This window comes from Pollicipes pollicipes, unplaced genomic scaffold (assembly GCF_011947565.3).
Source record: "Pollicipes pollicipes isolate AB1234 unplaced genomic scaffold, Ppol_2.1 Scaffold_7231;HRSCAF=8579_pilon_pilon_pilon, whole genome shotgun sequence".
NCBI lineage: Eukaryota > Metazoa > Arthropoda > Thecostraca > Pollicipedomorpha > Pollicipedidae > Pollicipes > Pollicipes pollicipes.
In genome coordinates, this window is record NW_023597034.1 from 26,553,689 (window position 1) to 26,568,456 (window position 14,768).

The window sequence follows — 14,768 nt, forward strand, 5'->3', positions numbered from 1 at the left end:
AACCGCCGCCAAAACACACACACACACACACACACACACACACACACACACACACACACACACACACACACACACACACACACACACACACACACACACACACACACACACACACACACACACACACACACACACACACACACACACACACACACACACATGCCATGCATTTGACAAACCATCGCACCATAGCAGTGTAAAGCATCACGGCGCTATCTAAAGGCATGTAACTAAACACTATAAGTGATATGTAGATGCTGTATATAAAAACATTTCGTAGTGAAAGCCACTTTATATTTTTATCCTTATAACGCTTTCAGTTCTCTTTTAAAACAGTCAGCTTTTCAATATATTACACACACACACACACGTGCCATGTTCTTAACAAATCCATCGCACCATAGCAGTGTAAAGCAGGACGGGGCTCCGACGTCTACATCAGCACCTTTCTGCAACCAGCAGTGCTGCCACCTATATGCTTGCTTCTGCTAATGACGTGAGAATACGTAAACGCGGAAATGAAGCTGTCGTGATCACCAAATGCACACAAACGTACGCCAACCAACACACCACACGAGCACACCAACACACCAACGCGCGACCTTCTACGCACTGCTGCCGTCCGCTAGCTTGAAGAACACATCATTGGCGAGTGAGTACATGCTCTCCGCGTCCTCGCAGGGCACCGCGTCCACCGGGTAGTTGCACGTCAGCGTAAACTGGTCGAAGATGGTCTCGTTGCCGCACAGGAAGCTGTACTGGTCCGTCTGCAGGGTCTGCGGCGCACAGAGAGGTAAAGAGGGCGTGAGAACGAGACGCGGCCGCTGACCGCAGCATGCTTTACGCCAACACCATTCAATTGCCCATCCTGTTTCTGGTGTTCTTCGGAATGCGGGATAGCAATGATAATGAAGCTTAATCGTGTGTTTTACATCGCTCGAGGATAGTGTCCTCTTACTTTATAGAATGCAAAGCGAAAAGCGAATGAGCCAAATTGTGCATCGTTCCCGTACAAATTGACCGTACGCAGCCACCGCGTGAGACGCGGAACATTTGGCCGCCCGGCTTAAACAGATGCCGCCCAATTTACCTACGTCGTAATCCTAAGCTTCGATTGTTCGCGACAGACGAATCGCGATGACAAGCGCACATGCTTCGCTAGCTCACGCTCCCATCACAACAGCATGCGAGAGGTAATACCCACGATGCATCACCGGTGTATTTTCGGGTAATCATGCCGTTCAAACATCCCATTGTAGTCGGTTCCGCAACTCCTCGCTGCGTCCTCATCGGCGTCCACCGTCCGGTGCCGCCCTCCCCCTCCCCAAACTGGGTGCATACTCGGACCGTCTGCCGCCCCAGGGGTGGTTACCCAACCGCTGCACGGGCCACACCACCAGCACCGGCCCCCAAGGCGCGATGCGTTACCTCATGCCACGGAGACCTCGTGGACCCCCCGCCCCCCCCCCCCCCCCCCATCACCGCGGGACCCCCAGTCGGCGCTCACCTGTTACGGACATTGGTGAGGCAACGGACTGACGCATGGCTGCGACGCACCCTCCCCGCCGCTCCTCCCCTGACCCCCTGACCCGGTCGGCCGGCGCAGATTATGCCCCGACCTCCACGCTAATAGCTCAGTAGGCGATAATGAGCGCTGGTTTGCGGTCTTTGCATGGCCCCGGGCGGTGATGCGCGTCACGTGATGTGTGACGTCATGCTAACCCTCGTCACGTCTCCCTCGCATAATGTGCTGATGACCACCAAGCCTGCCAATTTGGTTAGTGGATAACTACCTGGGTATGATTCTGCATTCATCAGATGCGATTACGCATAGGAGCTGTGAATACCTGTTTCGGATACGTGATATGTTCGGCGTGAGCAGTAATGTCCGGAATCTCATCACCTGTATCGAAATAGCGTTTGGCTCCGGCCTTTATGCCAGAGTCTACGAATCGAAAAACCTTGCCATTTTAGCTATAGTTACCCGTGAACTGCTGGTGTTTTCTCACCTTCCGCAAAGAGTGGTGCCCTCTGTCCTCGTCCATAGCCTTGCCCAACTAGCTATGACATGCCCAACCCGTATAAATATATATATATATATATATATATATATATATATATGTATTCACCAATATCTGTAGACAGGTAGCCCCTGTTAAATAGACTGCAAAAGCTGAATTTGTAGCGAGGGCCCTCGGGCCTGCCAAGGTAGGGTGATCCCTCGCATACAAAACAAATTTTAGCTAACAAAACAAAAAGCCATTTTAGAAACATCAAACGGATAAGAAGCTCTTTGACTTGCAGAAAGGTTTTTAGACATTTTGTGCGTGAGAAGGCACCAATGGATTTCTTGGGTGTCCATGGGGTTACAAAAGGATGTAAGTGTTCTTTGCTCTGAAAGAACCCTTGGGCAGAAACTTGAGCATGTTCGATTTCTTCGGACTTGCAAGGGACCGGATACAAAAGGAGGCCAGCGGAACTGTAAAAATGAGCTTTAGTTTGAAAGTATCACAACACAGCTGCCGAAAGTCTTTTACTAAGCTATCGGTGGACTCGGGGAATCGCAACATAGCTCGTGTTCACGATAGGGTCCCCAAGACGTCCTACTAGGCATTTCGTCACATCCGAGGAGGGTGACATGTGAGGGGCCCTGGGACATTTTAGGCAAATAAGGAGTTCTGATCTGAAATATGACTCCCAAAAAGGACCTCTGATCTGAGCTGTGCGTATCTGTAATTGTGCGTATGTAATGTGCGTGCCGTGCGTGTGTGTCTGGAGAGGTATCCAGCAAAGAAACTGCCTTCATGCCTCCCCAAATCTGAGCATGATCCGGGTGATGAGAACGGTCTAACACAATGCGTCAAATGCGCCGCTGTATCATCACAGCTCAGCGTGTTTCTTGACCATCGAAATGAATGTTAAATGCGTGGAACATGGTTTTCAGCACACAGGGCTACCATCAAAATTAGCTTCGGGACGGCTGCCATATGTCGCTCCTTGTTCTGAGCCATTCATGAATGCAGGCATAGGGCCGCAAAGGCATAACCATTTCGGGTTTACCACGAGCTCGTTTAACTCTTTTTTCACGGTGACCGGATCTCTTTGAGCCTGCGAGCCAGAACAGCATTATTGCGATCTAGGTACGTCACCAAAGTCGGCTGCAAGATTAGCGGGATCCACTCCAGCCACCGCAGATCCGTGCTGTCCACCAAGCGCCAGCCACAGCTCAGGCTTCAGACGTTGGCGGGGACACCAGCTGTGCCAGGGCAGGGGCTTCTCCCGCAGCACCGCTTACCTCTCCAACATCATCGACGACGGGCACGCAGACGTGAAAGAGCCGGCAGTCGTTGGCCACGTCGGCGTAGTAGCCGTACGGCCGGCCTTCGCAGGTGAACGTCTCCACCAGGTTAGGCACGATGTCTTCAAAGCCGCTCGACAGCTGGTACGGCATGTCGGCCGTCACTATGGCAACCAGCAGGACGCTGAGCGCGACGAGCGAGAGCCGAGACATGGTACCTGCCGGACGGCACGGGGCAGCGGTGAGGACGCGCGAGTCGGCAGCGCGCGGACGGCACGGGGCAGCGGTGAGGCCGCGCGAGCTCGGAGCGCGCGGCGTGTGATCACACCGCCTCCGAATAACAGCCCAGGAGTGATTGTTGGCGCTGTCCGGGGGGGGGGGGGGGGGGGGGACGCGGTCAGACCGAACGGGCACGGGTTGGACCACAGTTTCCCCGCGGAGAAGGCCGCTCGAAGGCCGGGACTACATCTGGTGGTGCGCTGGCGTTGCGTTGTTTGCCGGCCGTGCGTGCCGGCGACGACAGTGCCAAGGACGGGACCTTGCACGACGGCAACGGCTTGGAACAATGTGGGCACCTCGGTGTCAGCCGAGAACGCCGTCATGTGTCAAATGTCAAGAGAGAGGCTTAGTTTTATGCGTGCCGTTTTTTCATGCAACCATAGACGTGATCCTGTAACATTCAAGGATGCGCCCCTTTCCCCTCTGTGGCGAAGCCTGCGTTGCGAGCCCACACCGCTAAAGAGTACCTCGCCATCGGTCAAATATTTGGGGGCGTCGATGTTTGTGTGAGGCTTTGCTTCTCACGTAACCAATACGCCCGAAGTAACATAGCGCAAAATTTCGAGAAGGAAGCTTGGTCGGCAGTTGTCTCCAGGCCTCTGATGCGTCCGCGCGTTGCCGCCGACACCTGGTTGTTGATGACCTGGGCGGCCTTCCTAGCGTCGCTGGGCAACAACTCCACTCCAGACCCGTAGAAGTGCGCCAGCAGGTCGCTGAAGGTGCGGCGCACGCTGTACCTGCGCGTGCGATAGATCCTGCTGAACACTGACGTCGTGACGCCGTTGCTGTTCTCCGACAAGACCGCCAAGGCCGAGCGGTAGCCGTCGAGGAAGGATCTGTTGTTTGGACCGGATATTCCCAGCACAGGCGTCATCTGGGTGGAGCCAGACAGGCACGCAGTGTCACATCTCTCTTCCGTGTTTCCGTGTAATTATGCACCGTCCGGACCTAGTTCACAGATAATGCTTGAACCTGTTTGAAATGTTGTGCTAATGCATCGGGCACTAAAGTTTCCAGGCACGAGTTGAACTTTCACTGCCTTTATCACCCACACGGCTGTGCCGCAACACAGGCCGTGAGAAACTCTGTGACCATAAGGCAAACTTCGCATTCCTTCCATGGTGTGCGTCCCCGACGTGCGGTCTCTGTCCCCCCTCCCCCATACAATTATGTCCCGCAAATCTTGTAGGAAATTTAATCTTTGTTTGTAGACTGAAGTTGTTCTCGTCTAGGACTTCAAACACATGTCGGAGTTTATGCTCGTTTTCATGGAGCTGCGGATCGATCCCGGTCTCGGCCACAGGCAAACCTAATTATATGAAGTGTGCTTCAGAGAAGGAAATACTGCATTATTGCTGACCCTGTATCAGGTGCTTCTCAGGTGTGTGCGTTGGCTTCCGTCGCAGGTCTGGAATCCACAGTATTGGTATTGTGACGTGCTGCATGTGCATGCCTTGGCGATTGTGCATGTACTGTTGGTGTCGCATGCGGTAGTGGCTTGCATGGTGGTTGCTTGGTGCATGTGGTCATGGACGCTCTCGTTGCTGCATGCCGCATGCCCTTATGCCAGCTCCCAGGGCTGCACGCTGTGTATGGCTAGTTGCCAGCTAATGAGTCCTTTGCATGTGTTGCAGACTGGGTGTCTAGTTCGACGGTGTACTACTTCCTGAATAAACCACAGTTTGGCAGTTGTCACAGTATCCAAAGAAGGGATCATGGTGCAACGTGTCACCACGCTGACAAGCCCTTACAACGTGGATAATAAGAGACCAAGGGTGATCAAAGAATCGCTGTTTGAATGGCAGGTAGAGTCTTTCTAGAGTCTTGCAAAGGCCCATGCTGATACGCATCCATTGCTTCTGTAGGGAGACTTTTTGGCGAGAGCAGGATACATGTGAGACGATGAAGTCAAGTACCGTTTGCATAATTCAGAAAACAGGCCGTGTACGCGACCCGTTCAACTCTCATGAAGTCGGCGCTCTCGCACACAAATGATCCCTTCAAAAGGCCTCTTTTATTGGCAGTCGGATACGTCTACGTATTTTCGGTGCATCCACTCTAATCGCAAAAATGTCAGGCGACCCTTTCGGTTTGAAACAAATGTGATTAAAACCAACGATGGCGGATGCACATGGAACAAAGGCGTACCCAATGATCATGCTGTGCTCTCAAGGATTAGCTACTAGTCCAGCAAACAAGGTGACTTTTTCACGTTTGTGGTAGAGAATGACATAAAATGGCCTGTCTACAGCGAAGGTCGCGGATTGAATCCCGATTCTTGCTACTATTATCACTGCCGCCGCCGCAGCTGTCGTGCCCTCCTCATTGACCTCCATCACCGCCTTATGGATGATGTTGCTGACAAAGGTCTTGTCCGACGATATGCCGTTGAAGTTTGCCCCCCGTTGGAAAATCCGCTTGATGCCCAGGCTTCTCATGTAGAAGGGCATCACATAGAGACCCTCGATCTTGAACGACGGCATCACCACACGCACGGTTCGCTGACGTAGCTGACTGTGTAGCCGGGTCACGTTCAGGCCGTCGAGAGACTTCCGCATCAGGGTCACGCCAGCCATGGAGCGACTGCGCGGGCGCAGCACCAGCAAGCTGTAATCTTGGTTTTGGTACGGTAACGCAACGACATCAAAGTGTGGTCGGGCGGCAGTACCAAACTCTGCCTCCACCATCATCATGTCTACCCGCCGATCACCATCCGACGTCAAGAACGGCTTCTGCCCGTGCTTCTTGAAGCCATAAAGCCAAGTGCCCTTGAAATACACGGCGCTTAAAAGCACCAGTTGAGCATTCCTGACGTCGGCACTTGACACCAGGTCCTTGATGTGTCCGCGCGTTGCCACCGACACCTGGTTGTTGATGACCTGAGCAGCCTTCAAGGCGTTGCTGGGCAGCACCTCCACTCCGGCTCCGTAGTAACGCGCCAATAAATCGCTGAAGGTGCGGCGCACGCTGAAGCTGCGCTTGCGATAGATCCTGCTGAACACTGACGCCCTGACGCCGTCACTGGTTCCAGACAAGACGGCCAAGGCCGAGCGGTAGCCGTCGAGGAAGGATCTGTCGTTTGGACCGGACATTCCCAGCACAGGCGTCATCTGGGTGGAGTAGACAGACATAACAATGTCATATCTCTCCTCCGTGTTTCATCAACAAAGATCACAGGGCGATAAATCATGTTTTATGTCCTCTGCAAGGTGAGCTGGCACATATGCCTCGAACCAGTGCAGATAGCACGCCTCACTGAACATCCATCATCTGTGGCCTCACCTCGGCTCTGGTTGTGCCTTCGGCGCCCAGCCAGACCTGCGACATCAGCAGCGACATCAGGAACGGCGAGATCACTTGGTTGTTCGTCGGATTCGACGTCACCCCCTTGAGCAGCTTCATGTCCAGGCCAGTGGGCACAGAGGCGCCTCCCAGCGTGGCCAGCAGCAAGAGTGGCGCCAGGCAGGCGCCTGAGAAGGCGGATCATCTCAGGTCTCACAGAAACCCACGCAAGTTTCATTTCTGGCGATGGCCGGCAGCGATGTGCGGCCTCGGTTGTTCTAGCGGGGTACGATAGGACCGCAACAGAGTTAGCGTTGGTTAACTGGCGATGAGCTATAAAGCTGCTAAGAATAACACTGCTCTGTGATGGTTGGCAGGTCATGACAACAAATATAAGTTTGCCGAGGTTGACACCACCACCACCGCTGGCCGCTCCGGTGCATTGCTCGTAACATCACCTATCGCCTCACTTGTTACCGATCACCGCCGCATGGATTATGAGTAGAAGACCTCTTTATAATTACCTTTCCAGGATATAGTTCAATAAAATCCTGAAATTTCAGATAGGCTTTAAACAACATCCCTTCTATTTGACAACCTCAAACTTCCGTTCTTTTCAGTTACCAATAACACAAATGTATGGCATACTGATATGTGTGAACCCATATTCCAACAGCGCTTCTGTTACAAGATGCAATTGCACCGTAAAAGAAACGCACTCACGTCGTTGTAAATAGGTGGGATCTGCGCAAAATCATTTTTGGGAATGAGAACGTAAAACGTTGAGAAATTCCCTTTATTTAGTGAGAAACTCTTTGTGTCTTGCGACTTTCCGTTCAGGTGGCAATAACTCTCCAAAGTGCTTGCCTTACATGGTCCATGGAAGACAAGGTCGCAGTAGGGATGCATTAATCGAGCCAGCCTTTTCCTATGTGGTGTTGCGGCCAAATACAAAGAGTAAGTTCAGCGATATTTCAGGCTTTGTTTAAACTGCTGGAGTTGAAACGATAGTTTTTGTATGGATTTCTGCGTCTTGTGGAAAAGTAAAACGTAGAGTTGGGGATTACACCAACTTTGTTAGCATTGCCATTCGACTATCAAAACTGTTCAAGTTCCTGTGGTATCACCTAATGTTATACCCAGTCCACCCCTAATCCGCCGAGTTCCATCCGTGGAGCATTTCGTAGCCCACAGATTATTCAACATGTGAACGATTTTAACGTCCGCGTGATAAAACGGCTCGGCTCCAAGGAAACAGGAATATGGTCATCTTAATGAGACGAATGCATGTCTGTTGGTGGCTTTGTACCTTTATATATCGACAACCCAGAAATCTACATTGATATGTAAGTGAGTCAGTCCGCTCGTCAAACCACTCTAGCGGCGTGTGCCAGCTCTCACCGGTATTGCGCCTCGTCATGTCCTCGTAGTGTCGATTGGGAGAAGAAATAAACCTGTAGTTGATGTCCGGTCCTGTTCACTTCCAGAAGTGACGATAGAATGAAGGCAGGATCTGTGGGATATGACACAACACGCTGTGTAACTTGAGCCATGGGATCAGTTTCAAGGTTTTGACCTTAGGTCGACTGGTTTATAACACCCCATGTAACAGCACAGCTTGACGTAAGCTGTTCTGTAGAGGCATATGGTGAAGCTTTTTGCCCGATGTTATTTGCGCTTTGTGAGATAAAGCCCGTGCAGTCTTTAAGTCAGTGATGTTTACCCAAAGCGTTCTGTATGTTCTAGAAAAGCTCTGCATGTTCTATAAAAGCTCTGCATGTTCTATAAAAGCTCTGCATGTTCTATAAAACTGCCATGGCTATACAATTGCTGCATACCATTTGAAATGCTATAAGTCTGAGAATGTAGCACATACTTTGTTTGCAATGCCAGAAAAGCTATTTCGTGATCTCGTTTGACATTTTGGTAGAAGATCAAGGGTAATGCATTAGTTCTCAACTGTGAGAGTATGACTTCAGTAGCTAGTTTGAAGGTTTTGGCTCATGTCACACCAGTGCTGAAAAATGTGTTTCCCCGTGGAAAACTCTGCTTTCCTGCTGAAAGCGTGCATAAACGCCATTATGCCCTGGTAGGATGGATACAAAAAGGATACATTTGCCCTACGCATCGCATCCGATATCATCCTTCCCATCGACCTAGCAGCATGTATAGCTTTCCTGTAAGCTTTGCTCGCTTTTCATTGCGCTCGAAAAACACTGCATGCTACAAAAGTCGATACCGAAAGCAATTTTCATTTCTTAGATCCCCAATAAGGTATTGTCTAAAATCATGTGGTTTGACACTACTCACCTGAGCGGCGCTGTTCACTACCCGAAAGGAAGGAAAACATTGACTGATGACCCTTGCTGACGGCTCATATATGCACCTAATGACTCATTCACGCGACACATCAACCCCTGACCGGTCCGTCACTGGCAAAGGTGAGCACGCGGTGGCATGCTGTGGGCTGATGCAAGGCCCTATGATAACACATGAGGTGACAGGATCTTATTCGCCTATTCAATAAATGATTGCAATAATTGCAGAACTCCAATCGCATCTCGTTGGCACATTATCACTGGGTAAGCATTGGGGGAGCCCGGAGTGGCCTCCACTCCATAGTCCTTTCCGGATTTGTCTTGAAAACTACTCAAGGTATATTCAATATTTATATGTAGGTGCAAACCTTGGTCCTGCTGTATTTGTCAAAAAACACGAAAACTACTATTTGATATATGGTATGGTTTTGTCATGTTTCGTAAGGCATTAATTTTTTCCGGGGTAGGCCCGCCGGCGGGGAATCTCGCCAACTCCCAACATTACTTGAGTGATCTATCTAGCCAGGTCTGCCCCGTTTGCGTGCGCTATCTCTTCACGTCCAAACATGAACCAAGCAACATAAGCCACTCGGTGTGCGTTGGCCAGCCAGTGGATGTGGGTGTCGAGCTTAGATTTAAGTCTCAATGAAGTCTCAAGGTCACCGTCCTATCCACGTGAGCTGGCTTGGCAGTCGTCCTGTCCACCTGAGCTGGCGTGGTCACCGTTTTGTCCACCTGAGCTGATGTGGTCAACGTCCTGTCCGTCTGATGTGGCGAGGTCACCGTCCCGCGCACGTGAGCTGGCTTGGCAGTCTCCTATCCACCTGAACTGGGGTGGTCACCGTCCTGTTCACCTGAGCTGGCTTGGCAGCCCTCCTGTCCACCTGAGCTGGCTTGGCAGCCTTCCTGTCCACCTGAGCTGGTTTGGCAGCCGTCCTGTCCACCTGAGCTGGCGTGGTCACCGCCCTGTCTACCTGAGCTGGCTTGGCAGCCGTTCTGTGTACCTGAGCAGGCGTGGTTGCCGTCCTATCCACCTGAGCTGGCTAGGCAGCCGTCCTATCCACCTGAGCTGGCTTGGCAGCCTTCCTGTCCACCTGAGCTGGCGTGGTCACCGCCCTGTTCACCTGAGCTGGCTTGGCAGCCGTCCTATCCACCTGAGCTGGCGTTATCACCGTCTGTCCACCTGAAGCGGCGCTGCCACCGTCTGTCCGCCTGAAGCGGCGCTGCCACCGCCCTATCCACATGGGCCGCTATTGGCCATGAAACTGCTCCTGCACTCAGAACCTTTTGTTCTAAAACCTCGTTGTGAACGAAGCTCCTCAGGTTCCCTCCCCCCTCCCCCCCCCCACGCCACCCGAGCTGAATGAGTGAGCGCCACTAGCATTTGAATCCCATGGTGATAGCGTCTTGGTTTCCCACGATGGAGCGCCAAGCTCGAGCAAGAACATCATCCACATGCTTATCTGTAATTGTTTGCCCTGGATTGGCTTCACACTGGAAGCTGACTTGACCGGTCCGTGCTCTCTTCAGTGGTCCGTACATGGGCAGTTTCGGGGTCTGTACCACGTACGAGCTGCGCGGTGGGATTGTGTACTGTATGACAACAAAAGTTCCTTCTTGGATACTCCACTGTTCACGTCAGTTAAATATATTGTCGTGCAATATCATGTTATTAAAGGTTTACCGCAAATCCACACATCATAGCCATCAGAGCAGTATACCAAGTTACACCATGCTGCAAACTTTCATTGAGACTTACATCTAAGCTCGACACCCACATCCACTGGCTGGCCAACGCACACCGAGTGGCTTATGTTGCTTGGTTCATGTTTGGACGCGAAGAGATAGCGCGCGCAAACGGGGCAGACCTGGCTAGATAGATCACTCAAGTAATGTTGGGAGTTGGCGAGACAGCTCGACAAGCTTATGTGCGCATCGTAAACACGCGCCCGGGGTGGCCGGTCGAACAACCTTCTCCCGGTAAGGGAGGGGGCAATTTGATCCTTTGAGATCTCAAAGGCTAAACAAGCTAGCGACACCAAATGCACAAGGTGTGTTGGCCTGTATGTGAACTCGTTTGTTTCAAAATGTGAGACTCTTAGGTCATGACATTTGGATCAAATAGGGTCAAACAAGGCCAAACTCCAGATTGATATTCAAGATACTCTCAGACTTTCTCGTGCAACCCTCGTGAGCCTAGAAAACTGTTCTGAGCAAAAGCTTACTGAAGCCCATTAAAGATCAGTGACCTTATAAGACTGCCTTGATGGTTTAGGCCTGAGTTTCATCTGTTACGGGTCAGCGACCTTACGAGGTACGACTAATTTTCTGACACCAAAAGATTCGCTATTGAATTGTTAACTGCTATGCAAATTTGTCGCAGCCATCCCACGTTGTTCGGCAATCATTCCTGAAAAACCTTCGGGGTGGGGGTGGGGAAGCCAAATTGACCGCCACCCGATTAATGCATGGGGTAAGCCCGATCATTTGTGGCATAAGTGGGCGGCGTTACCGTGATTTCTCTAATAGCGTTTACCAATGGCTCAAATTATTAAGGACCATATTGACGCTGAAATGTTTCTTTGTTCTTCATTCCAGGCACTACAATCACACTGGATATAGTTTCCAGATTTCCTGGCAGCCGCGGACATGGAAGTCATGGTCTTACAACAGCGCACCCAGAAATAGAAAAGGCAAATTATTCATGAGAAACCAGTGAAATCTAGATCACCCTCTATGTCCGTCATCCGCGCAACCTTCAGCGGAAAAGGTCAGCTCAACTTCCTTTGTCAATATTATGCTCAGGGGAGTGGCCGACATTACCCCGTGGTCGGTCCCACGCCGTCTTCGCCTGTAATCCGAAAACTAACAAATTTGTGGAGTAGTGTTCTCATTAGCCCACAAATGCGACTAAATGTGGCAAGCTGTAATTTCTGATGTCTCGGAGCATCAGGAAAAGTGCACTGCCTATGCTTGTCATAACTGCATTTTACTCCGTTGATTGATCATCTGACTCTCGTTTAAGATTTGATTTACATATATAAGATTAAGGTTTACAAGATTTGGGTTAACGTACGCCTTCTCCCAATCTAATACAGCCCACACATTGTATCTAATTAGCATATTAATGCAGGCTTGTCAGTGCTGGGCCAGTGTCCAATGGTGAAGGGGCGCAAAGTGAGGTGAGGTGGGGGTGGGGGTGGGGGTTTTGCAGTGGAAACGACCCAGCCCGCCCCAAAACACATTAAACTCTTCAGTGTTGTCCCGCTTCCTTCTCAAAGTTGGTGAGTGTGTGTGTGGGTTTGGGGGGGGGGAGAGGAGAGGGAGGGCGGGACTCCACCTCTGAATACGAACTACACCCCTGCCAGTGGTGATTATTAGAACTAGGCACGTCTTGAAGTGCCCGGCGTCAAGTGTGCACCTCCACCACCCATTAAAATTCCCTTATGTACCCATTAATGGTGCAATTACCAACATATGTCATAGTTAGAGCATGCCAATTGCGCCACACCACTGATGCATCGCAACATTCCATCATGATAAGTGGCGTAGCCGGACTTTCAACGTGGGATTTGGGAGTCTTGAACAGTACTTTCAAGAAGGTGCTTCCAAACCCTCTTTGAAGCCTCAAGTGTTTCACTTCCCTATATTTGTTTGCTGTAAACAGTGTAAGGCAAACACTGGTCCTTCAGGCACAATGCTTTGGTAAAGAGTTGGTTCTGTGTGGTTCCAGGGGATTTAGCCTCGAGTGGGGAATGGGGTCTCACTTTCTCTCCAGGAAGTGTCAGATACACTGTGGCGCCTCAGTGGCTGTTCTCATGATCATCATAAAATTAAACTACTAACAATCAAGAGTCCCCTGACATTTCAAGACTACTTGCACCATAAAATGTCATGACGCAGTAACAGTTAGTGACTTTTAACTGTTAACAATGCATTTTCCTGCCGTTCTTCACCGAGATAACCTTTCATATTCTTGGAAATTTGCCAGCCACAGCTATCAGTGTTGTGTGATGGATAGATCGATAATGCTCCCTCCCTCAAAATCCCGTCAGACTTCTGGAGCTGGTTGACTCTGCTTGGTAACTAGAAGTGTCACTTTCCTCTTCTTTTGACGAGAAACGCACTGTTCTGCACTACCCGAATCTGAAGCATGTATCCGATCTGTCAGGTAAAGAAACCCCACAAATGCCTACAGTTTAACACCTCAGTTTTACATCTAATTGTGTAACTAAAAGTTGCTGATGCCGCAATGCAATGTCATAAAGCACCAAAGGTGTTTAGGTTGTCATTATTGCAACCAGCTGCACACCTGTTACTCTATAACCACAACTGCACGTTTTGGGGAGATCGGTATTGATTTCATGGATGTTGACTGCGAAGAAATAACCAAAAATAGATGTCGGCTGATCAATTTTGGAAAACTCCCGTTGTCTATATTGAAAGCTCATCTATTGAATCCATTATAAAGATAAATGATGGACTCCCCCAATTCCTTACCAGTACGACTTGAAAGGCCCAGCTGTCCTATTTTACCTGAGTTTGAAAGCCTACTTGGATGTTGTCTCAATGCTGCTAATTTGAAACATGGCTGCATGCAAAACAGAATTCAGAACATTGATGTTATTTCAATGGTATTGTACGGAGCGGAAAAGTGAAGGATATCGTTTAAACACTCAAAATGTTCTGGAAAGTCTCAGCTGCGAAGCCATATCAACATATTGCCAAAAGTGATCCAGGCAGTGCTACTGCCTTAACATTGAAACCACCGCCGCCGCTATCTTACTGGGTGTACGCTCAAATATTTTTCTTTCTATAGATAAGACAGTAGTATAAGCATTACTGGTCGGAAAACAGGAGAATGGAGTGTCAGATATCCTAATGCACCGAACAGCTTACAAATATTTTCCTTTCCTCCATCCCGCCTTTGGAACAGTGAGGAACTAGTGCGGTCGGCCCGAAAAAGTCACTGCCGGCCAAATGGGTGCGCATTAATTACCCAGTGGTGACGTTTCTTTTAAGGCAGTTTGGACAACACGTAACCAGATTTTAAAACCACTGCAGTATCTTTCCAAAAGCGTTTCATTTTTTGCGCTGACGTTTCCCTGTAGCATGCATATCCTTAGGAAGAGTTCGCTAGCATTTTACTTTGATCTACCACTTTAGGATCATGGCCTGGCAGCGCGGCCGGAGCTTGGGTGCTATGGCATGCCCTGCCCAGCCTAAACCAAGTTTTGGGACGCTCAGGGGCAAGTCCAGGATTTCTTCAATGAGGGGGGGGGGGGCAAGCAATATTCGTCAAGCAATGTCGTGGGGCCCCATAGAGTACGGCAAATTAAAAAAATGCCAAGAAATCAGGGGCGATGTGGAAAGCTCCTTAGCAATCGGATTGACTCGGCAAGTGGACACATAGGGCCCCGGCGACAGCGCATTCTGAACAACATAATAATTTTGTCTGCCCAAGAGCTTCACTTTCGCTTGTGACTGTTCTTGGTCGTCTGAAGGCTCAGATACCTCCAGTCTTGTTGTGTTTGAAAACTTCGTCCGTCCGCCTGGTCATGGGCCCTTTCAAAGCCCGATGGTCCCCTCGG

The 14,768-nt window shown here is 50.3% G+C and overlaps 2 protein-coding genes across 2 annotated transcripts; both read right to left on the bottom strand.

Moving 5' to 3' along the window:
• Positions 1 to 335: 335 nt before the first annotated feature.
• Positions 336 to 3,513, bottom strand: LOC119110521 (U-scoloptoxin(01)-Er1a). The gene is made up of 2 exons (XM_037234385.1): positions 3,296 to 3,513; positions 336 to 776 (listed from the first exon to the last, which is right to left on the bottom strand). The coding sequence occupies exons 1-2, from the start codon at positions 3,509 to 3,511 to the stop codon at positions 606 to 608; spliced, it is 387 nt and encodes a 128-aa protein (XP_037090280.1). The 5' UTR covers positions 3,512 to 3,513; the 3' UTR covers positions 336 to 605.
• Positions 3,514 to 3,760: 247 nt separating this feature from the next.
• On the bottom strand, positions 3,761 to 8,279 carry LOC119109912 (serpin B8-like). The gene is made up of 5 exons (XM_037233660.1): positions 8,261 to 8,279; positions 6,860 to 7,047; positions 5,872 to 6,687; positions 4,206 to 4,451; positions 3,761 to 3,766 (listed from the first exon to the last, which is right to left on the bottom strand). The coding sequence occupies exons 1-5, from the start codon at positions 8,277 to 8,279 to the stop codon at positions 3,761 to 3,763; spliced, it is 1,275 nt and encodes a 424-aa protein (XP_037089555.1).
• Between the last annotated feature and the right edge of the window lie 6,489 nt (positions 8,280 to 14,768).